The 22850-nt window shown below is 42.4% G+C and overlaps 2 protein-coding genes across 16 annotated transcripts in view; both read left to right on the top strand.

The window, feature by feature from the left end:
- The window catches only part of cdk5rap2 (CDK5 regulatory subunit associated protein 2), a 32063-nt gene that overhangs the window by 4700 nt on the left and 4513 nt on the right, over positions 1–22850 (top strand). For 8 of the 15 annotated variants that reach the window (XM_034602395.1, XM_034602388.1, XM_034602385.1 and 5 more), the window contains exons 3-43: positions 375–436; positions 1219–1329; positions 1725–1801; positions 1956–2079; positions 2417–2595; positions 2709–2856; positions 3027–3080; positions 5979–6095; positions 6201–6320; positions 6394–6486; positions 6655–6873; positions 7010–7180; positions 7319–7429; positions 7508–7645; positions 7768–7947; positions 8059–8253; positions 8345–8536; positions 8741–8852; positions 8951–9090; positions 9585–9701; positions 9843–9986; positions 10104–10216; positions 10331–10470; positions 12160–12300; positions 12408–12517; positions 12677–12814; positions 13316–13396; positions 13542–13723; positions 13808–14138; positions 14233–15769; positions 15953–16054; positions 16461–16609; positions 17162–17568; positions 17704–17936; positions 18302–18353; positions 19668–19874; positions 20151–20314; positions 21021–21365; positions 21528–21653; positions 21794–21910; positions 22013–22202. In XM_034602395.1, the coding sequence (XP_034458286.1) occupies positions 375–436; positions 1219–1329; positions 1725–1801; positions 1956–2079; positions 2417–2595; positions 2709–2856; positions 3027–3080; positions 5979–6095; positions 6201–6320; positions 6394–6486; positions 6655–6873; positions 7010–7180; positions 7319–7429; positions 7508–7645; positions 7768–7947; positions 8059–8253; positions 8345–8536; positions 8741–8852; positions 8951–9090; positions 9585–9701; positions 9843–9986; positions 10104–10216; positions 10331–10470; positions 12160–12300; positions 12408–12517; positions 12677–12814; positions 13316–13396; positions 13542–13723; positions 13808–14138; positions 14233–15769; positions 15953–16054; positions 16461–16609; positions 17162–17568; positions 17704–17936; positions 18302–18353; positions 19668–19874; positions 20151–20314; positions 21021–21365; positions 21528–21653; positions 21794–21910; positions 22013–22202 (7669 nt within the window). The remainder of the gene's footprint in view (positions 1–374; positions 437–1218; positions 1330–1724; positions 1802–1955; positions 2080–2416; positions 2596–2708; positions 2857–3026; positions 3081–5978; positions 6096–6200; positions 6321–6393; positions 6487–6654; positions 6874–7009; positions 7181–7318; positions 7430–7507; positions 7646–7767; positions 7948–8058; positions 8254–8344; positions 8537–8740; positions 8853–8950; positions 9091–9584; positions 9702–9842; positions 9987–10103; positions 10217–10330; positions 10471–12159; positions 12301–12407; positions 12518–12676; positions 12815–13315; positions 13397–13541; positions 13724–13807; positions 14139–14232; positions 15770–15952; positions 16055–16460; positions 16610–17161; positions 17569–17703; positions 17937–18301; positions 18354–19667; positions 19875–20150; positions 20315–21020; positions 21366–21527; positions 21654–21793; positions 21911–22012; positions 22203–22850) is intronic. The other 7 variants (XM_034602397.1, XM_034602399.1, XM_034602396.1 and 4 more) reach the window with 5 other exon arrangements.
- LOC117771717 lies at positions 3438–5970 on the top strand. Its single transcript, XM_034602418.1, has one exon. It carries the CDS (start codon positions 4813–4815, stop codon positions 5917–5919), a length of 1107 nt encoding a protein of 368 aa, XP_034458309.1. The 5' UTR covers positions 3438–4812; the 3' UTR covers positions 5920–5970.

The raw sequence follows: 22850 nt of genomic DNA, 5'->3' as shown, positions 1-22850 counted from the left end.
ATTTAGAAATAAAACCTACTTCACAAGTAACCCATACTGCACATGTGAGGAGCGTCTCCTCTCAGGCCATCACACTATGAATCAGGAGTTAGTGTTGTGAAATGTGTTGACGTGTGTAACATGATCATCTGTGGGCTGCCTTCAGCTGGTGTGAACAGGGCAGTCCTCCAGAAGTGGTTTCATCTCTGATGCCTCAGCTGTAACGAAACAACACTACTTTCTCTTTCTATTTATCTTTCAGATAAACAGAATGAAGAAAGCTGAGAGTATGAGTTGTTCTTCTAAGCAGAGAAGATTCTCTATGTCAAAGAGTCTACATCGAACAGTAGATTTGACTCAAATTAATCAAAATGTAATTCTTTGTTGATTTACAGCGCCGTCCTTTCCTGAAAAGATGTCACCTATCAAAGCTCTCACCATGAAGGACTATGAGAATGTGAGTTATTTGTATCAGTCATATTAAAGGTTGACTAATGATAATCACTTATAATTGTGATTTATTTATGAATGGGAATGTAATACATAGAAACACTGAGATTGCCAGTATTAGTTTCTGCAGTCAACTTTACCTCACCACAACAAAACAGGGTGTTACTGATTTATTAGACCTTATCCTCAGTGTGACTAAAACCAAACCGTCCTGACCATTTATGGAGATTTGGTGATGAAAAGTGGTTGTAGGAGGAGGAAATACTGAGGTGGCCCGAAGCCTGTATTTCAGCATTTGAGTGGAATGCATGCTCAGATTTTTGGCGGCCCTGTCCGGCTGTCTGCATGATTAGAGCTTTAAGGAGGGGTCTAGACTTCTACCTCCTCCCTTTGACTGTCAACCCCAACCCCCATTACCAGATGTATGCTGTTCTGAGCCTGGAGCACAATGATGCACAGTCCACTTCCCGCACATGCACTCTCAAACACACGTACAAGTATGAAGGCCTCCCTTCATTTTAACAATAACCATACACACTCTCCTTTTCTGCCATGTAAACATGTCGTCCTGCTTTTCCCTGCAGACAAAGTGCTTCACTTCTTTTATTCTTTGACCCAAATATTTGACTTAACCTTGTTTTCTTATCATTTTATTTGATATAAGTAAAGGAAAGTCAGATGAGAGTTTAGATTAGATTGAGGCGTAAATTTGAATGTAACATTTGCTAAATATATTATCTTAGATTATTTTCTTGCTTATTGAAATGTTTTTGGTACGTTCATCTGCAGCAAATCACAGCTCTGAAGAAAGAGAACTTTAACCTGAAGCTGCGCATTTACTTCATGGAGGAGCGCATGCAGCAGAAATGTGACGACTCCACCGAGGACATATTCAAAACGGTGTTGTATTTACTTTAATATGCACAAAATATGCACAAATGCTCTTTAGGACCTTGTGTTTCATGTGATTCAGTCTTTCTGACCAAAACTTAATGAGATAACAACTTCACTCAGCTGAGTTTTGCTCACCTAAGTCCCAGTTTTATTGGAGTGAGATGTAAGCCCATTGGAATCTAACATTCTCATTTGGAAAACTTGTGTTTCTTATCTTCTCATTTCTTCATGTGAAGTGTAGTGTCATGTAAGAATGTTATCTTTATGTGTAACCTCCAAGCTAAACCTCTAAGGGGTTATTGATTTGGTCATATTAACAACCAACTGTCACGTAGATGGATTTCTTCTTTGTTATGGCTCCAGATCTGTGATTAGTGCTGTAATGAACTGTCTGTTTACAGAACATTGAGCTGAAGGTGGAGTTGGAGTCTATGAAGAGGGAGCTGGCAGAGAAACAAGAACTGCTAGTGTCTGCATCGTAAGTATTGTTCCCTATACAGTCCCACTGTCAAAGATCAATCACAGCTACATTCACATATGGTGTCATTTGACTTGGCAGACAAATGTCATGAAATCCCAGAACTGAAATTGTACTTTCCTGTAAAACCTAATCTCCATTTGAATGTTTTTAGGAAAGCGTTGGAAAGTCTGGCTGGTCGAGAATCAGGAGAATCCCAGCGTGCGAGAGAAAAAGCTCAGAGAGAGATGGATGCCCTCCGAGATGCATTTAACAAGAGGATAGCTGACTTAGAACAGGTGAATCAAAGAAGTTGTTTCGGCCTACTGGAGTTGCGAATAATGGTCGGTTTTGTTAGTTGGTGTTACTTGCCACAGCCAGTATTATAGTATTACTTTACTATACTCCCTGAGAGCACTATTAGGTTTTTGTTCCTCCCCCTATTAAGTGCCGTCTCTTGCTTTCAAAGTCCTTAGTCTTATGTTCACTTGTGTTGGTGAACATAATCTGCAGAAATATTTGTCCAAATTGTTCTAATGCAAGTCCTGGTAGTCAGTAAGTAGTACAGTAAAAAGTTATCCAGGTTTGAGAACTGCCTCAGTACATGTCTTACTTTGTGTTTTTGCTTCATGTCAGTGTCTGCAAACAGCTCAGGAAGAGGTTGGGGAGATGGCCGCCATTGCTGAGCAGCAAAAGTGCAAGAACATTAACATGGAGAAGCAGCTCCAAGCCCTGGGTCAACCAAGCACCTTAACCCCTATCGCAGTCCCCAGTGCAGTCCACGACCTGCAGCAGGCCCTGCAGGAAAAAGACATGTACGGACACAAGAGATAATCACAGACACATTCATGTTTTTCTTAACACAGACAGATACAGGTTTTTTTCTTTATTAAAAACTTATTTATTGTTTTGTTTTTCTTCACAACAGCTTTATTGAGCAACTCAAGATGACTGTAAAGAACCAAGAAGCTTGGATCAATCATAAGAAAAGTTCGGATCAACAGATGGATGCACCGTCATCTGATCATCTTAAACAGTTGTCTGAGCTCATTGGCAAGAAAGACCAGGAACTGGAGGTATGACTTCTATGTCTTGATTTAATTTTGCAAGTTTCCTCCGTAATAATGTCAAAACCTTTCATTTGATAGAGCTAAAAAAAAAAAATTCTTCAGCCTGAAACTTAGATTGAGCAGTACTTGAAATCTGAGAAGACATCTGTTTGACCTTTTAACTGTTTTTTTTACAGGCACTGAGGGACGAGCTACATAACAAGGAGGACAGAGGACTACCTGACCACCAGGTTGGTGGTGTTTGAATATTTCCTCTATAAATCTGTGTGTCCTTTCCACCAGTCCATTTTTCTGAGATATTTGGCTTTGTTACCAAAGTCTTTCCCAATGAGAGACTTTTTATGTCAATCAATGTCATGCTGTTTTTCCAACAAACCAAATGCTAACTCAAATGTGTGAAGTCTGTCAAGCTCAATCATTCACACCAACACATGAAAATAGGCTTTGTTTATTGTTGTTGGGCCAGAGCAGGTGCTGTCGACTTCAGAGGATGATCACTGTTGTTTTTAACCCTCAGGAAATGTACTTATATTTTAGGTCATATTTTATATCTAGCTGTTTTTTGGCTATGTGTTTTGAGCTTTTTGCTCCATGAATCAGTGAGGTGGCAGAGTGCTCCCACTTTCTTGGGGTTTTCATTTGGGCTTTAATCAGTTTTCTAACATTTGTTTCACAGTAGGAACCTTTGACCATGATTATAACATGGGAAAGGAGGGAGTTTGATGTAGCCAGAATTGTCTCTTAAATCCACGTAATAGCTGCTGTTTCCACCATTGGTGCTGTTGGATCATAACCTGTTTTGCCAGACATTGGGATTGATTGGATTGGTTTGTAGAGTAATCTCTCAGCATCCCATGATCCTTAAACGGCTTAGTAAACCTGCAATGGTGTATTTTTAAACCATTATTTTATCTCTGTCTTGGTATTCTTCATACTTGCTATACGGTTTTACATTCTATGGGTTTGGCGGTTGAATTTTATGACACACATCCTGAAGATTAAATATGAGCTCAGTTCATTTGATTGATATAAGTATTTTATTGCATCATTGATGTTAAATGTACAAATAACTTAGTTTATCACTTTAGAAAGCTTTAGAAATTTGGCAGGGCTGGTTGAAAATGGCCATTAAAACACCATGCAGGCTAGTGAAAGCAATGCGTTGTTGATGTTCAGAGTGGAAAGCTTTTAGTTGGTCAGTGTCCATGGTTCTTCATTAGGCCTTGGCGTCTGGGCTCGGGTCACAGTGTTAAGACTGGATTACCATGCTGTCTGGAGATGGTTCCTCTGAGGGTTATTTATGGCCACCCTTCCCCATTAAAGAAAATGCAACAGTGCAAACTTTGAGTGTTTGTCAAAACTGAATAAACAAAAGAATGTGCTGCATGTATTGCAAACGATTTTGAATACAGGACAAAATATATCTACCACTAAACCTGGGACATGCTAGAACTTCCAATTGGCCTATCTGTGACAGAGGTGTAATGGAAGGTATGATGGCAGTGGTTGCCAGAAAACACCTACTCTAATCTCAAAGCAGATTTATAGATGTACTGCCAGGCAGGTGGTCTCTATATGGAATGATTTGCTGCTGCTATCTCTACCAGTCCCTTAGACAGACACCTGTATGGAACCAACATCCTACCAGATACTAAAGGCATTTCGGAAAAGGTTTCAGGAGATGGTCTTGCACTGACCATGACACAGATCAATGCAGCGGCCCTGGAGGATTTGATTTGATTGAATGCGTTGGAGAGAGTGGAATAGAGGCGGGAGCAGGGATTATTAAAGGCTTAGGGCTTATAGTGCTCTGTACTCTGCGCTTCTCTCGCAGATGCAGCGAGAGGAAATGATAGATGGCTCTTCCATGGCTGGCAGGCTAACGACCATTTGGTCACTGGACAGTTTGCATCTCAGTGAGAGGCTTTAACTTGTTTTAAGAGAGCTAGAAAGGAAGGTGCCATGAAGGACCGATGTCGTATATGTGGTGCCCGTCTGGCAGGCAGCCAGTGTCGCTGGATCTTCAGCTCATCAGCACAGAGGAAGCTACAAGTGATCTTGTCCCATGTCCTGGGCTGGGCGGTGACTCGCGATGGTCGTGGCGAGTTCCTCTGTGGGAAATGTGTTTTCCAGTTGGAGAAGGTGGTACAGTGTGATGTTAACATCACCCAGCTGCAGGAGGACCACAACAGTCAGATCCAGAAGCTGCATGCGGAGAAAGAACACATGAGCCAGTGCATCGTCCACATCTACAACAAAAACAACCCAAGCTTGGACAAGAGTGTTGGGGAGACCACTCACTGGAAGTCTCCATCCAGATCCTCTGGGGTGGGCAGTCCTGATGAAGGACAGCATCTTGGTGAGATTGGACGTGGTCCCTCTGGGAATTGCATGAGAAGGTGTGTGAGTCTGGACAGAATTGTTAGTAGAGGAACAGTCTCAGGGCGCTCAGGCTTCAAGAGCAGCAGGCTTGGGTCAGGGGCAGGGCTTGATGGCTCTATGAAGAGCTTTGGTCTCAGAGGAACACGCCAACGTTCAAAGAGTATGTACTTTGACCTGGTCCAACGTAAAGGCATACTACCCAGATCTGGATTCTCCACATCCCTGCAATCCTTGAATCGAGAATTTTCCTCAGACACTTCTCCAGACCCTCCACTCAAACTGAAACTCGCAGAGGCCAAGGTGTTTGCTGCCAGGCATGGTGGTGCCACTGGTGACCCAGGAGGAAAAGTCCAGGCCAGAGCACTGCTCCGGAGGTCCTCAAATCAACCATCTTTGATCTCTGACTTGATCCAGCTTTTACGCTGCATTTCCAAGCAACCGGTCACTGCCCCTGCAGGAAGCCACATCCCTGTCCTGAAGAGACTAAGTACTGGCCAACCCAAACCTGGAGCAATGCGCAGACACAGAGAAGCAGAATTGAAGTCTCTTCATGATCTTACAGAGGAATTTGATGATGAATATACCTCTGTCAGGGTGGAGGTAGTTTTTTTAATATTTTCAGCTTGGCAAACCACTGTAGCTCTGGTAATGAGCTGTGACAGGCAGCAGCTTTGTTGCTTAGCTTAGCTAGCATTAATTCAATGTCCCTTTCCTGTGTTTGTGTGCTGCCTGGATTTGCTGAGAAGAGTGAGGTTAGCCGATTGGAGTCTGTCAATAAACACCTGACTGAAGAGCTCAAACAGACAAAAAGCACCAACGAGAAGCTGACAAAAACACTGGAGGAAATCCAAACTCAGTACAAGGTACATATAGATGACCAAATACATAAAGAATATTTAAAAATTGCCAAATACTTTTGAATTATGTTTTTTTTATAACATCCCTTATAATCATTTTTACATAAACAGGCCCTGTCAGGGAAGTTGGAGCAGAAGGACAATGAACTCAGCTTGGAGGAGAAAAATTCTCTGAAGCGAGACAAAACAATCCAGGGGTTGACTCTGGTCCTCAGAGAAAAGGAAAAAGAGGTAAGGTTCTTATCACAAATATCTGTTTGTCTTTATGATGCAATGCTCTAACAGCAATTTCTGTATTGCATAGATTGCAGAGCTGTGTCATGAGATTGAGGACAGGGATGACGCTCTAGCCAAGGCTAGAGAGGCAGCACATAAAGCTCAACTACAGAAATACCAGGCAAGCACTGCACCTTTTTATGGAGATCTCAACCTTATGTATAATAATATAAATGTTAATACTAACTCCTTGCTCTGTGTATTAATACACATCATTGCAGAGAGGTTAGTAAAAATATTGCAGTCTCTGTATCTGTAAAGATAAATATTTGTTGTGTATCTTCCCCAGGGAGCAGAGGAACACCAAAACCTATTAATGTCAAAACAAACAGAGCTGTCCCAACTCCAGGGGGAACACCATGTCAAAGTGCTTGAAGCACAAAAGCTACAGCGTGCCCTGGACAGAAAGGAGCAAGAGCTGGCTGACTTGCAGCAGGCAAAGGACCAACTGGAGGTAGAACTGGAGGACCTGCAACAGCAGAAGAAGAAAGGAGACAAAGCCCTGAATGTAAGACAGCAGGAGGACAGTAGTTCTCTCGTGAATATTTCCAATAAAGCCAATAAAGCACTGTCAATCCTCTTATTATCTAACTATGCCCATACAAATATCACCTTTTGTGTGTATTATTAATTTACCCCTCCAGGATCTTAACAATCAGCTGAAGAAGCTAAGCGGTGAGATTGGGGAGAGGGAGAGTGCTCTGGAGCAGCAGTACGAGGAGCTGCTGGATCAAACCAATAGAAGAGTGCAGGCCCATGAGGTCACCATCCAGCGGCTCACATCCACCCTGGCTGATAAAGAGCAGCAGCTACAGGTGCAACTCAAAAATTTTACATTTTCAGATCAAAATAATAAATCTTTTTGTTTGTATTCATATCTTTTTCCCATTGGAATATCTGCAAGTGAATACATGCTGTTAGTTTTTTATCTTGTTTTTCTTTGTGTTCATAAGGAGTACATAAATATGGTCAGAGACTTTGAGCAAAGCAAAAGCCCAGGAGGAAACGACAATGTGCTTTCCAAGCTGCGGCAAAGACTGAAAGAAAAGGAGAAGGCTCTGGAGGTACACATTTCTTCTGTGTAATCTTCTCACCATGGTGACTATAATTAGATTCTGACATTCTCTTGTTTGCTCTCTCAGCAAGCGCTGGATGAGAAGTTTGCTGCCATTGAAGAGAAAGACAATGAGATTCACCAGCTGCAGCTGTCTCTAAGGGAGAAGGAAAGAGACCTGGACAGGCTAAATAACTTGCTATCTCACAACGAGGAAACAATCAATGTGTGTAGATATCACCATGTTTGATCAAGAATCAATATCTAGAGTCTAGAAATTTGACTTTTGCCTTTGTAATCAGTAAAGACTTTGTTTTGATTCATCTCTACCTATTTCTCTACCTCTAGAGTTTCGATAGTCTGATTAAAGAGAAGGATGTGGAGCTGCAGCATCTTGTAAACACACTCAAGAACCTTCAGAGAGCCAAGCAAGATGTAGAAGATAACCTGAACAGGTCACTGAGAGAGAAGGACTCCATCATCAGCCAGCTACAGCTCTCGCTGGAGGGCAAGACAAAGGACATGGAGGTTAGTTGACAAATATGTCGCTCAGATGTGACTTGACCTGGTTGATTATCTTCAGGCGTGTCTGTGAGGCCATTTTTTTTTCTTTATCTAACTCTGTCTTCTTGTTTGTAGGAAATGGCCAAATCCATGCTAAGCCAGTCACAAACTAATGCACATGACCTTGCTGAACAGATGGGCCAGAGGTTAAAAGTCACAGAGGTTATGTTGGCTGAGGCTGTTAAAGCCAGGGAAAGGCTGGTTGCAGACAATGAGAGCGCCGTGGAAGGTCTGTTGGCTACAATCAGCAGCAAGGACCAACTTCTCAAGGTTAACATTTAAGACATCATAGTGATTGATTTGGGGGAAATTTATTTACATAATATGCACAGCAATTTGTTCTGTTTTTTTGTCTGCGCAGGAGTCTGCTGAACACTACAACCGCATGTTGTCGGAGCGTACACAAGACATTCAGCAACTGAAGAGGCAGCTTTCTGACAGGCAGCAGGAGCTTGCCACTGCTGACAAGCAAAGCTCTGTAAGAGCCCAGGAGGATTGTTTAGAGACTGCAAACCTCCGAGCACTGCTTGCTGAAAAAGACAGCCTCATCAACGTAAGTTCCTCTGGGATATAACGGTGTCACTCATCTGTTAAATGTGCTTGACTTAGATGCCTAACAAGGAAAATAAATAAAAACTCTCAACGGGAATAACACATACTCCTTTCCTCCATTATGATTTCAATCTGGTTAGATTTCTGGAAAGAGTTTATATACATGGTTGAGTGAGAAAACTTTATACCTTTGTAAATTTTGCAGAAACTTCTGCAGCATGGTCAGGAGAGAGACCAGTTTCAGGCAGAGCCGGATCGTGTGTTGGAGCTCAGACAAACTATCCAAATCATGCAGGAGAAGTTGGAAGAGAGGGATGGTAAGGACTTAAGTCCTTATTTAAGTTGTCCACTGGATATTTTTAAGATATTGTACTTGTCTGTTCTACATTTGATTCTTTTTTTGCCTCCACTGAAGCTGAGCTGTATAGAAGGAACGGTGAGGATAATGTGGAAAACGTTCCACTCTCCAAGAAGACAGTCGTCATCCTGAAGACGGAGCTAGCACAGAGAACTGAGGCACTGAACAAAGCCCTGAAGAGGGAGAATGAACTGAAGGTCAGTTGGTTATAGGGATGTCACTATTCCAAAAATGTGGTAGTTGATACAGATGCCAGGAAATGTCTAGATTCTCGATACCCATTTCGATACCAACGAAAAAACCACAAAACAATAAATTAAATTTATTTCAACACACAATGTATGAAGATAAGGTATGGCTCAATGACTAAGACAACAACAGATGCTGCACACACACACACACACACACACACACACACACACACACACACACACACACACACACACACACACACACACACACACACACACACACACACACACACCTATATATAGGGCAACTGGAGTGCAAGGCTGCAAGCAGTAGGTTACTACAGTAGTAGTGACAGACAGTTGAAACATGTATTTAAAATGCTAACCTTATCAGGGTTTCCGCTAGGATTTTTTTAGCTGCGGGAACATCCCTAGTTGGTTATAAACATTGTTCCAAACAAATGTCTTAATTTATTCCCCTTCATTACTTTTTTATCCAGATCTCATTGGCGGAGCTACAGTCTTTACTGTCTGAGCTGGAGGGTCGCAGTGAAGGTCAGACTGCTAATATTGATTCACTGACTTCCACTCTGAAGACCAAGGATGAGATTATCAATGTAAGGATCCCCCCATTCACAGACTCCACCTCTCTCAGTGAAAGATTTACCAACTTTGGATAAGCAGCTTCTCTTCTAATTGCATTTGAACTCCATGAGGTCTCTGACATTTTTCTCATGTTTTGTTTTTTCTTTGAGAAGGTTCTTCACCAGCGCCTCGGGCAGAGGGGGGACAGTCGGGGTGATCATATGCATAATCAGGTTATTGGCTCTGGCGTGGAAAGATCATTCCCTGGACTCCCACAAAGAGAGAGAACCATGATCGGTGGAGACAGCCAGCATGAGGTAAACTAAAAACATGAAATAAAACTTGAAAAAAACAAATAGATATAATAAATACAAATCTAAATATTTTAATGATTTAACATTAAGAGCATCTCTTTATTTTCTGTCTCCCTTAAGGCTTTGCCCAACCTTATAGCCCTGCAACAGGAACATGATGCTCTGAACAAAGCCCTGAGAGCTGAACAACAGCTCTACTCCAGCCTGGTCAGGACTGTAAAAGAGCAGGACAGGTGGGGATAATGGTCACAGTAACTAAACATCATTACAACAAATGAGTGAAAATAAAAACATTATGTTGAGTAGGTACAGTTTATTGGTGTTATTAATAATTATGTGTTTTGCAGTGCCCAGCGTCTCCACGCTCTGCAGCTGGAACTGACTGCAGTGCAGCTCCTCAGGCAGCAGCTAGAGGAGAGCATCAAAACTAATGAGGAGCTCAAGGATGACTTGGAGAGAGAGATACACAGAGCCAAACTCGGAGAAGGTGCAGTGCAAACACACTGGGTGCTAGATGACAATGGGGAGTAAAAACAAAAGAAAAGAAACATAATAAGAAGAAAGCTTATGTTTAACACTAAATCACGTAGATATATCCAAAACATATATCCATAAATCCAATGGGATAGATACACAAATATGCCTTTCTTCATTGTCCAGTGTGTTTACTCAAAAAATACATCCTGTCCTCTGTGTCACTTCATTCTGCATGAGCACCTGGTCCCTTCACTCGTCTTCTTTGTTCTCTTTCTGTTACTGTTTTTACATCATCACATTATCATCTGCCTGTCTCTGTCCATACTAGAGCTGCTGTTTTCTCTGCTGTTTTCTCTGTCGCTCTTCAAATGTAAAGGCCTCACACTGTCTCCCATTTTGTCTGTGAATAAAGGCTGCTGTTGGCCTCTTTTCTCTCTGTCTCTCGCTATTAACATCCTGTCTGCTTGTTTTCACTGCTCCATTAAAACATTTGTCTGTTGAATGCATCAGCTTTCACCACTCTGATTAATGACCCAATCCATCCAACCATCTGTCACATGAATTGGATTCAGTGGCATAAGCATTTCATTATATAAGAACTTTGTATGGTATTAAAGGTTTTTATACTGATATAGAATGATTCTATCGTATCCCACTATAGTGTAGCTCAACTGAAATTGATCCTAACAAAAAAATCTTAACATTATTCTAGTTAAATTTCCCTAGAGATCGATAAAGTATCTATCTATCTATCTATCTATCTATCTCTTTCTTTCTTTCTTTCTATTTCTTTCTCTTTCTCTTTCTACTTCTCCTCTCTCTCTCTCTATTTAATTAAGTTAGTGCTTTAAATGTAGTGTCACATCAGGACGCAGTTTAAAGACTAATGAAAAGCGTCACTCTATGCTGAGGTAGTCGTCTAAGCCAACTAAGTGTCTGTCTGTGTCACACATGCATGTGTGTGCATGGCATGCTCATACCCCGCCCCTGTCTGAAAAGAGCCAGGTGTATAAATAGGTCAGCTGTAAGTAACAGGCCCATGTGCCACATTTACACTGAATATGCAAAATAGATGTAGCTATAGTAATTACCACTGATTAAGTTTACACCTTTCTTGTTTTTGTTTTAAAATCAGTATTCTTTATGTAATGTCTGCATATGTGTGTGCATGCCATATGGGGACAAACACAAAAACAAGAATTTCTTTGTTTTGTTTTTTGGTGTTTCTATGTGGCTGCAGATTCCACACATGTCTTTATGCTCTGCAGCGTTTTGACTCATCAAATTTGACTACAAGCATTCACAATTTAAATAATGCAAATATTTGTGAATTTATTACGCATTTAATAACCATGTCAAAATTGATCAAAAACAGTTTCATCCAAAATGCATATTAATTTGATCAGTGATTAGACACAGAACTCCATTTATTCGTATCTAATATTTGTGCTTCCTCGCTAATCTTTTGATATCTGTTGTTTTTTTATCATGGTGAAAACTATTGCAATACAAAGTCTAACAAAGTTTTAACTGCAGATGGTACAGCATGTAAATCATTGTTAACTTAAAGCTAAACCATTCTGATTTATTGATACATTAAATAACTTTACTGCACTGTAATATTGTTACCTTGCAGAGAAATGTACTGTCTTGTCACCCCAAGACATGGTTGCATGTAACCCTCTGTGTATCTGTTCAGGCATGGACCTCACTGATCCTAAAGAAGTCGAGAGCATGAGACATCAGCTCGAAGATGCACAGCGCTGGAATACCTCTCTGCAGGCTCGCTTAGGAGCAATCCAGAACCGTGGAGGAGGGGTTGGTGGGGCCAATGATGGTGGTACGAACACAGAAAAATACACTGGATTTTACATAACAGCTTGTCCTGAAACAGTTTTTGAGAAAAAAAGTCTTTCTGTGACCATAATTATTTTTTCTGTGCTTCAGGCGACACTTTGAGTTTCATTGGCGATCAGACTTCCTACATGAGTATATGTGTGGGGGAGGGGCAGGATGACAGCTTGTGTCAACTCTCTCCACAAGCGCTAAAGCAGAAGGTAAATTCCTTTTTTAAACTCAAAGAATTATAGAAAAAAATAGTCTCTTAAAAATGATTACTAGTATCTACAACTTTAACAAATTGGCATGGTATGTCATCAAAGCAGTAGGAAGACACTCATACCAGTGGATGAAATAATAATGCGTCTGTGCTTTAGGTGCTGGACCTGCAGGATTGTGTAAGCAGACTACAGACTGTAAACAACGACTTGCACAGCCGACTGTCGCTGCTGGAGAAGTCAGAGCATGATGCTTCCAGCAAGGGGGGAACAGACGTGGTCAGCCCCTGGAATCAGGTTAGAAGCCACAAATGATGGCTGCAATTTGAGAGAGTTGAGACTTCAAAGTTTATTTCCTAAATCTAACAATAACGTTCACTTTTTTGACATTAATCAGCAATATGTTTGTACAGTATTTCCACATTTAGAAAATACTTTAGTCATTGTCTAACATCCATCTTTATTAGCTCTTTTCTAACCTTTGAACCTACACCTTGACCTCTGTTACTAATGTATCTTTACTTTGTGGAATTATATCTGTTGTTTCTCTAACACGTGTCTCTTGTCTGTAGTAGAAAATAGACCCTCTTTTTCTCTCCTTCACCTTTCCTAACGAGTCCATGTTTTGTTTTTTTTATCTCTGTGTCCCATAAAATGGTCTCTCTTCGCCATGCCACATTAGACACGTCATGCCATTCTGCTGTTGCTGTGCAGTGTTTTATGGATTCTGTTCCCACATTAAGTTTTTCTTTTACCAAGCCATGTGTGTCATACTCGCCTCCCATCCCATTACTCTAGCAGCTAAAGAAGACGCACAGTGACAGGAAGCATCACCCTGGTAAGGACAAAGAGAGCCAGACAGACATCAAACTAGGACAGGTATGAAACACACGACCATTTAATATAAAGAGATTTTGAACTATTTCAGCTAAAGCTAAGTGTAAATATTCTGGGGTTTTCCCTTTTTCTTGTGACTTAAGATCATATTTCTAAACTACATATTTCTCAAATATGTCATTTTTAGATGGTGTCTGGAAAACAATTTGGTAATGAGAGTATGGACAGTGGCCTCGGCCAGAGTAGAGAACATCCTCAGTCTGGCAACAACACTTTGGACACTGGAGAGAGAGCACAGAAGAAAGGAGATGTAATGGCACTAAAATCCCTGCTGACTGATTGTGGGGCTACATCAGTCTCACACCTTAGGTAGTTTGTTTTCTTTAACAATCCAGAATCCTTCTCATTTTCACTGTAAGGTTCAGTAAACTGATCAGATATCCATTATTGCAGAGAGAAGCTGCTCAGACTGACATCAGAAAATGTGGCGCTGCGGGGTCTACTGAAGGAACAAAAATCTGCAGAGTGTAAAGAAAAAGAGAGCACGGATGCCTCAGGGAACAGCAGTGATGGACAGGCTGAATTGAGGCAGAGTATGGAAACACTGCTTGTCGAGGTGTCAAATGAAAAGGGAGAGAAGAACTCCCATGAAGTGCCAGATGGAGAGACTCCTGTCACAACAGAGGTAGTTGTCAGCACTGCCGGGGGGATGGAGAGGCCAAAAACTAAAGGACCAGGCCAGCCACACATCCAGAGTGGAAAGCAGGATGTCACAAGGCATGGGGTAAGTACTGCAATAGTAATAGAAAGACACACCATGTTTCCGTCTGTTTAAAGTAATTTTTAATGGTTGCTTTTTCTGGTTGCTTCATTTGTAGGCTGGTCTCAAATCTCGCCTTCCTGTTCCCGTGAGACTCAGAGTGGAGACTGGCAGTAGCAGCAGCAGCAGCAGGCAGTCTTCTAGACCTGAGCACCTGAGAACTGACGCACTTCCCAACCCTCATTCAGATGATGTGTTTGGGTCTGATCAGCAATTGCACGCAGACGCTGACTTCTCAATATCTCTCCAGCAAAGCACTTCCACTTCACAGAATAGCAGTGGTCCAGCAGGGTTGGACAACACCCAGGCTGACTCTGTGCTTTTCACTCAGCTGGAGCTCCTCCACCAGGAGTGTCAGGAGAAAGAAGCCCTGATCAACAAGCTCAGTGAGCAGCTTGCTGATTGGGAAGAGCTCCACACTCAGCTTCAGGAAAAGGAACAGCTTAATCACCAGTATGTTGAGGCCCTACAGGCTGCAGAATCAACTATTGCTTACCTGACTGCCTGCAGTCTGGACAACCAGGGAGGATTTGGGTCACACACCAGTTTGGGAGGAGGTTCTGGTTCTGTGGGTTCAGATGCTGCCCTCCACAGTCGATGCATGGAGCTGCAGAAAGCCCTACAGGACAAGGAGGAGCTTCACAACCAGCTTATTGAGCTCGTGAACATGGCAGAGAAAGCCATCACCTGCTCCAACAGCCAGGAAAAGAATCCAGAAATCAGGGATCTTTGCATACAGATAGATGGCGCCCTACAGCAGGTAAATGCATCCGCAAACAGAGACAGCCTAAGAGGTGTTTCTGGAGGCACTAACGCCTCAATGCAGGAGATGCAACGACACACAGACTCTTTGCAGGAGGCACTTTGGGAGCAGAACAGGCTCAATGCAGAGCTGAGGGAAAAACTGAGGGATGCAGACGCTGCTGCAAAACAGGGCTACAACAGTAACAGTGCTGGCCAGGATGGTAAACGTTCAAGGCAGATAGCAGCAGAGAAGGGCTCAGAGGAACACGATGGGGCAATGGGAAGTTCTGGTGACACTAGTTTAACTCAGGATTTGACAAAAGCTGTAATGAACTGCCTTAGTGCAACTGAGTCTGCCATTGCCTCTCTAGCAGAACACTGTACAAATCCTGGATCCTTGACTTCTGCTAGATCATCACAGATCACCTCTGACCTGCAGATGAATTTAAACAAACTTCAGAGAGCCCTGCAAGAGAGGGAAGAACTGGGAGAATCCACCCAGATAAAAACAACCAAATCCAGCAGCAACTGTTCCACCGCTGCAGCTGGTACAAAGGGACAACTTACCAGAGACCTCCATCAAAATCTCTGTCTCCTCTGCAAGGTCTTCACTGATCTCTCTCACAGGATGTCTGAATTGCAGACTTCCTTAAAAGAAGAGACAGGCCATAGAGAGGAGAGCGAGGCCCACAGGGCAGTGCAGGATGGAAAGGGATTACCACCAAATGTTCAGGCCCAGCTAGAGTCTCTCCACAAGGCACTGAGAGAGAAGAAGAAAGCATGTAAAAGCCTGGAGGAGAAACTAGCCACCGCTCTTACCGAGACAACCTCCCCTCAAACTGCACGGAAAGGTGGGTTAACAAATGCAGAGATGCTTCTAATAATTATACATATATATACACATATACATATACATGTAAAGTTAAACACTTTCATGAAAGCATATTGTTCAGGAACACCATAAAGGAGAGAGACGAGAGTGTACGCATTGAATGTTTTCTTCCTAACCCAAAATATATTGCTTCTAATGCCAGCTCTGGAGCAGGATGACAAAGGCGTGCAGGTGGATTTGCAAGACCTGGGTTACGAAACCAGTGGCAAGAGTGAGAACGATAGGGAAGAGAGCAGTAGCACAGGTAGACGGCCTCTAGACAGACTGCATGTCTGTCTGCTGAGTGGACACTAATCTCAAATTCTCTTGTTATGTCTGCATGAGGAGTGAACAAAGGCAACTGAAAGATATTGTCTTTTACCTTGACAAGAGTTTTCTGTTTGGGTCTCATAACCACACAGTCTCTCTACTGGTTTTAACCTGGTATTTCTTGGAACTTTTCTTTTGAATGGGCTGTTAATATTCTACAAATTCTTGCATGTTTTCACTCTGAAGTTTGGGAATGTCTTTCCAGCACTCATTAACCTCTCACTTTTATTTATTGTCTGCTTCACAAGTGATTTTATTTACACATGGCACTTTCACCTTGTTTCCCACGACATCAAAGGTTTTTTCTGTTCCTTATTTGACCGTTTCCCTTTTGTTGCCAGATCTAGAGGTTGGTGTGAACCCGAGTTGTAGTGCCTCCAGCCTGCCTTCCCTGCTGAAACACGAACAGGCCACCTTCTCCTCCACTGAAAACCTGGACTCAACCTCCAGCACACCGTATCCAAGTTCCCCAGCTCTCAGCTCAGCCAAGGTATTCAACTTTTTATTCGCTAACTACAATTAACAGATCTGTAACTAGGCTTAGCAGGTCTGTCAAATTTTGTGTTTCTCTATAAGTTGAGTGATGTGCAGGAGGCCATAGTGTATATATACGTAATAATATGCAAAAGTGTAAGAAATGAATAAACAGTGCATTTGATTCCTTGAACGCGCACCGCAATCATTAGCATATCCAGCTAACTATCATATTAAAGTAATTGAGCATTATTAAGGCCAAGGAACACATCAGTAACAAAAAAGATAGTTCCTATAAGGTACATTTTTAAATAGCCTATAATAGTTTTGATGAGTTTTTAATAAACTACAGAAACCAAATATGTAAGTGTATTACTATAAACTACATTTGTTTGCTGTGAGATTGGAACGTGTGGCAGGTGTAGCAACAGTAACTAATTTGTACAGTGCTTAATGGATTGTTAATCTACAATTAACACATAACAATTTCATTTAAAGACTGTTAGTCTTAAATTGTATAATTGTGTGAAAAGATTGAATTATTTAACCTTCTCCTATGTGTTTTCAGGTCAGTCTGAAAAGCCTTCAGGTCTATGACGAGTACGGTGTTTCTGAAAATCCTCTCCAGCTTCAGGGACAAGTGAGAGAGCTGAAGGTCCAGCTGGAAAACCAGACCAAACTCATCCTCCAAATGCAAAACCTTCTGCGTAGGAACTCCCTCTCCAGTGACCTTATTGCCAACGCCTCTGACCACTCCGCAGTCATCAGGGATCAAGAAGGGACACAGAAACGGGAGCGTTGCCAGGATAGTAGCTACAGACTTGTGCAGCAAAGGGAGAAAAAGGAGGGAGAGAACCAGGCGATGAAGGATAAAACCAGCTGTCTGAATGTGGACCAGGAAAGAGAGAGGACACTGAACAAAAGCATAACCGAACAGCTGCCACAGACCCGCAGCCGCTCTGCATCACCTGCCCGGTCAGCACTCTTTTACACTGCATTTATATTACACTGAGTAAAAACTGCACAGTCACTTTGTAAAACAAAATCTTGACTCCTTTTGTCGTCTTTGGTGTTTCTCTCTTGCCTGTCCTCATTCTGTCTTCTCCACAGACTGGACTCCCTGGTGCAGTCACAAGCCAGGGAGCTGTCACAACTGAGGCAGCAGATCAAGGAGAGCCGGGGACTGGGAGCCCTGCAGCGCCGACAGCTGGAGGAGCTGAGCAATGCCTTCAAGGAGCTGCTGCAGGCCAGCAAAGTCGACTTCTACATGGGGGAGGTGGTCAAAGAGCAGCTGGACAAGAGCCTGAATCTTCTAGACAGGCTGGAGGGACGGCTGGACAAAGGTAGCTGCTGCTGTGATGGTCTCTGCATCTGTGGTCTTCTGAGAAATGTTTCTAATCAGAATCACAGTTAATTATTTTATCATAGTTATTCATGATGCACTATTTTGCCAAAACACACAAAAGATCCAGGCAACACACACTCATAATCAGAAGGATGTTGGAATCTCAAACAAATGGGCAATATATTACACCTAAACTCAATATTTAGCAAAACACAAGGCAGGAAAGGAATCAGAGTTGTATAAATACAGACCTATTATGGTTTAACAAAGAGAAAGCAGAGACAGTGGAAGACAAAAGTGCAGTCATTCGTAACTGATTTTTACAGACAGCTCTTTGACAGCATCTTTTCCTCCGTCTGCTAGGAGAGTCTCATCTGGATAATGAGGATGTGGCGGCTCTGGAACTGTCTCGCAGGTACGTCTCAAACTCTAATACTGTATTTCCTTATTGATGACACCATAATTCATTTAATTTTATAAAATTTGCTTAGGACTAGTTGAACAGTTTTGTAAATACTTTTATGCTTACTGGCAGAGAGCAAGAGCCAGAAGCCACAGGGGGTAACAGGCTCTGTCCAAAATAAAGCCCAGCACACAACCATGTCTCAAACCCAGTTATCATCTTTAAACTTCACCTTTTGTTTGAATTAAGTATGAGATGTGAGCTTTACAGGTGCAGACAGGCAGCTTTTGTTCTAGAATGACATGAAATGAGTCTATTCCCTCTAAATGTGATGCTGTTGTCAGCACAGTTGCATCTTCTGAATATTCTATAATATTGTACCAATTCTATAAGTTTGTACCAATCTTCTTCAATGATTCTCTTTTAGTTTCAACTTCATCATCTGTCATGATTTCTACATCCAGGAGAGTATTTTGTTTGCACTGGAAAAGGAGCATTCCCATTATTATTATTATTATTATTTTACATGGGTCTGTGCTTTTGAAAGATCATATTGTAAATGTTGCAGTCTGGGATTTGAGTGTCATTAGCTGAGCTAATTTGATTATGTTTGTCTCATGACCCTATTACAGACCCCCTCCCTCTCCACCTCCACCCAGTCAATTGAATTGCCTTATGACCCTGGGTGGTGCATGTGATGTTGGTTTTAAATGGCCTCCTGCTGTTGACCTAATTTTGTCTGTGTGTCAACCAAAACATTAGGGTCACACTGCCCCAAACTGGGTCACCGGTCTCTTAGGACATCAACTAAGAACACACACAACACATGTCAAGCAAATTAATTATCAAGCTTTGAATAAAACACCAAAATAAGAACATGTAAGATGTAGATTATCATGGATCTGCATTTTTCCGTAATGAAACCACGTTTACAGTAAATTCGGTGGATCCAGATCTCCATCATTTCTGCACCAAATTGTACACACTCATAGCTGTAAGTCCCCTTAACATGCCAGGTTTTTTTCATTAGGATCCATGAATTATTCTCTGGAAAATCTGAGAAAATGTCAAAAAAGCAATGTTTAAGAAAGTGAAAAAAAATTCCTGGATTTGTCCAGATCCATGCCAAAATGTTATGGGTTCTTTCTTTTTCTATACCCCAACCACCCACCAAGTTTTGTGAACATCTATTCAGTAGGTTTTCTCGTAATCCTGCTGACAATCAAACAAACCAATGAGACAGGAGTAGCAATATAATGTCCTTGGTGGAGGAAATGAACGTGGCTCCTAGTTGCATACGTTCATCCACAGTACTGTTGTTTACAGTCTTGAGGAGCTTCAGCAGGGATCACATTCACTGCTGTCCTATGAGGACATGAGAGAGCCTCCTGACAGCCCTGCTAGAATCCAGCTGGAGTTAGATCATCTGCGTTTGGAGCTAGAGGGCGATAGAGAGCTGCTGCAGCAGAGCATCAGCGTCCTCGTACAACAAAACCTCAGCCTGGCTGAAAGCACCAGGGAGCAGCTGGACCTGTGAGTGGGTTTCAACCAGAAACACAGCGTGGCGTTTGCTGTGATCTCTTCTTTCATATTTTTCCAGCTGTGTGTTTCCTCTGAAAGTTGCACGTCCTCGGGTTTGAAACTTTTTTGGGCTTCTTCAGTCTTTCAGTTTTATCTTTTTTTGGGTGGTTCCTCAAACGAGATGATGTAATGGATAACATCCAGCTGTTGCGTGTTCTTAAAGACTGACTCATCTCAACTGGTTTTAACATGATTACTCATAATGTTTCCACTTCTCTCTCCTCCCAGGTTGGCAAAAGAGCTGCAGGAGAAGAACCGTCTCATCCAGGCCCTGCAGAGCCAGTTCAGAAGCCAAACTCCCAGCAGCCACCACAGCTCTCACTCTGACCTGTACCACTCTGACAGGACCTCTTCCTCCTGCCATAGCACACAAGGTGGCAGTCGATCTCCAAGTGAGCATTTCCAGATGCAACACCTACATATAGTCTTAATAATGGAATTTATTTGTGAGTGGGTGTGAAAGCCAGGACCAATTATTGTTTTAGGTGTCAGAGATGCCAGGCATTGCCGGGTGTAGTCTCTACTAGACTAGTTTGCTTGATTCAAAATGCCTACTTTTCCCCGTTTTCTAACCTCAATGGTATGTGATAGGGATTACCTTGTCCACAGCCTGGAAAGGCACTTATTTTCCAGTTAAATCCTTTCTGTTGCAGTGAGGCGTCCCACAGCACAAAGCAGGCTGAACAAGGGCAAAGCAGGTGTCCAGTTTCAATCCTCCTCCTCTTGAAGTTGCATTATTCAGTGGCAACTATCGGGTTCAGCTTTAAATTGAGTTTCCCTCTGTAAAAGAGATAGTGAAGGCTATGGATATGTGAGCGGTCCCTGCCCAGGGGCCAGTCGACCCTAACTTACATTTTACAATGCTACAACACTGTAGTTGTAAACACTCACCTCTTTGGTTCCCGATGCTGCAGTGGTCATTGTGCTTTATCAATTCCAACTCCCTAAAGCGATTTAATATTGAGTGAGGAAGGGACGATAAGGTCTTTCACAAAAAGATGGTGTAAAAAGGCTTTTTAGATCAAAAAGATAAATTAATGAGTACTTCTATTTTTTTATTGTTAATCTACTTGTTTTTGTTTCCCTGTACACATTTAGGCCAGCGACACTCCTCTGATTGGATGGGAGCAGCTGTTCCACCTGTAGGTGGAGCTCAGGTGGAAGGTTTGTCCAGTCACAGGGGCGCTGCCAGCAGACTGCAGGGCCTGCAGAGGGAGAACGGGCGACTGCAGGAGCAGCTGAGAGGCAAAGAGGAGCTCAACGCCACCCTGCGCACTGAACTGGACCTGCATCGATCAATTATTTCCCAAAACAGCCCGTACCATCAGAAACGGGATCAAGGCCAGGACAAGCAGGGGTCAGGGCCTCAGACAGAAGCTCATAAAGTCGACAAAGACACTGCCCCAAAGACTTCTCACGAGCAGCATAGCACGATGAATTCAGGTAAACATCTTCAGGATATCTCTGCTTCTGCTGCTTAAATTTTTACTATTGTTTTTAATCTGTTTTATGTAAATCCCCCTTTTCTAATCAAAATGCAATACTTTAAGCCCTTTTACTTTCCCTTTCACTTCCTTATGATTTTTGTGCACGTGTGTCTCTCAGACCTGCTGGCAGAACATCTGCAGGAGATTCGAGCTCTGCGACAACGTCTGGAGGAGAGCATCCGCACCAACGACCGTCTCAGGGAACAGCTGGAGAGGAGACTGGCCGAGGTGGAGAAAGACCCAGGTACACACCTCCAACCGAAGACTGTCCTTGCACCGTCATTGTTATTTTGCACAAACATGAAAATACTGTATATTTTATTTCATGCACTGTACTCATGCTCTATATTTGTTGACTGATGAGTGTGTGTAAACTTGACTTAGCAGCCACCAACATCTTCATCCATGGCAATGAGGAGCAGGGGCATCTGGCTAATGAAGTGCGATTTCTCAGGGGACAAAACCAAGCCCTGAAGGAAGAGCTCAACCAGGGGTCTCGAGGTAAAACACACATTTTCTAACAAGTATATTTGTCCAAACACCAGTTCATTCTGGGCAGTGCCATGTTCATCACTAAAGCTGCAAATACTTTTATTTCTCCAGACAAGCAGAAGGAGAACGAGAAGCTACGCGAGTCTCTGGCCAGACGGTCTGCCAAACTAGAGCAGAGCAGGAAGGAGTCTGAAGCACTGAGGCAGGAAAATAACCGACTTCAGGAGAGGCTGGAGCACATTAGCCAAGAAAACTCAGAGCTGCAGGATTCACTGCACTACAGACAAGAGGAGCTGCATAGGTACAAACACACACACACTACATCAGAGCATCATGAGCACACATATGTAAATGTCTTCGTTATTATATCATTAGTGCTCCTCTCCATGCAACCTGAAACTGCACATGGCTGTTAATAACCATTCTAAAGACTTGTTACTATCACCATTATATACTGTTAGTACAACTCAGAAACATGATAGTCCATCATTTGAAGGCTCCAACACAATAATGATGGTATGTGACCCCTTGCCCCAGGTTTTACTGACACAGTTGGGTGAGACTGACACTCGAAACCCGGAGTCTAGTTTACTGTCAGATCGCTTCTCCTCTCGCTTTCCTTATCTTGTCACTCTGAGTATGTGTCGAATATAATACACAACACAAGGCTCTTTGTTGGAAACACGCAAATTCACTCATGATTTTCGTTATGGAAACATTTTTTTGAACATCCAAAAATGTCATAGTATAGTATAGTATGTCAGAATATTGTAAGGCATTAACAAACACTGTAGAATAGTAAGACATAAAAAAGTCGTACACATATACACTATATGATGTCTTTTTAGGGCCCGAGCACCTCCGGTGGGAGGCCCTATTGTATTTCGAAGGATTTGTATTTCCCTTTTGGGGCTTTTTCAGGGTCTAGACATGCTCAAATTGTTACCAA

This window comes from Hippoglossus hippoglossus, chromosome 12, assembly GCF_009819705.1.
Source record: "Hippoglossus hippoglossus isolate fHipHip1 chromosome 12, fHipHip1.pri, whole genome shotgun sequence".
Taxonomy (NCBI): Eukaryota; Metazoa; Chordata; class Actinopteri; order Pleuronectiformes; family Pleuronectidae; genus Hippoglossus; species Hippoglossus hippoglossus.
The sequence above is the reverse complement of the archived record's forward strand: the minus strand, read 5'-3'. Positions and strand labels throughout refer to the sequence as shown.

Bases quoted from the DNA above. Each gene is read 5' to 3' on its own strand.
- LOC117771717 (XM_034602418.1), top strand. From the start codon at position 4,813: ATGAAGGACCGATGTCGTATATGTGGTGCCCGTCTGGCAGGCAGCCAG.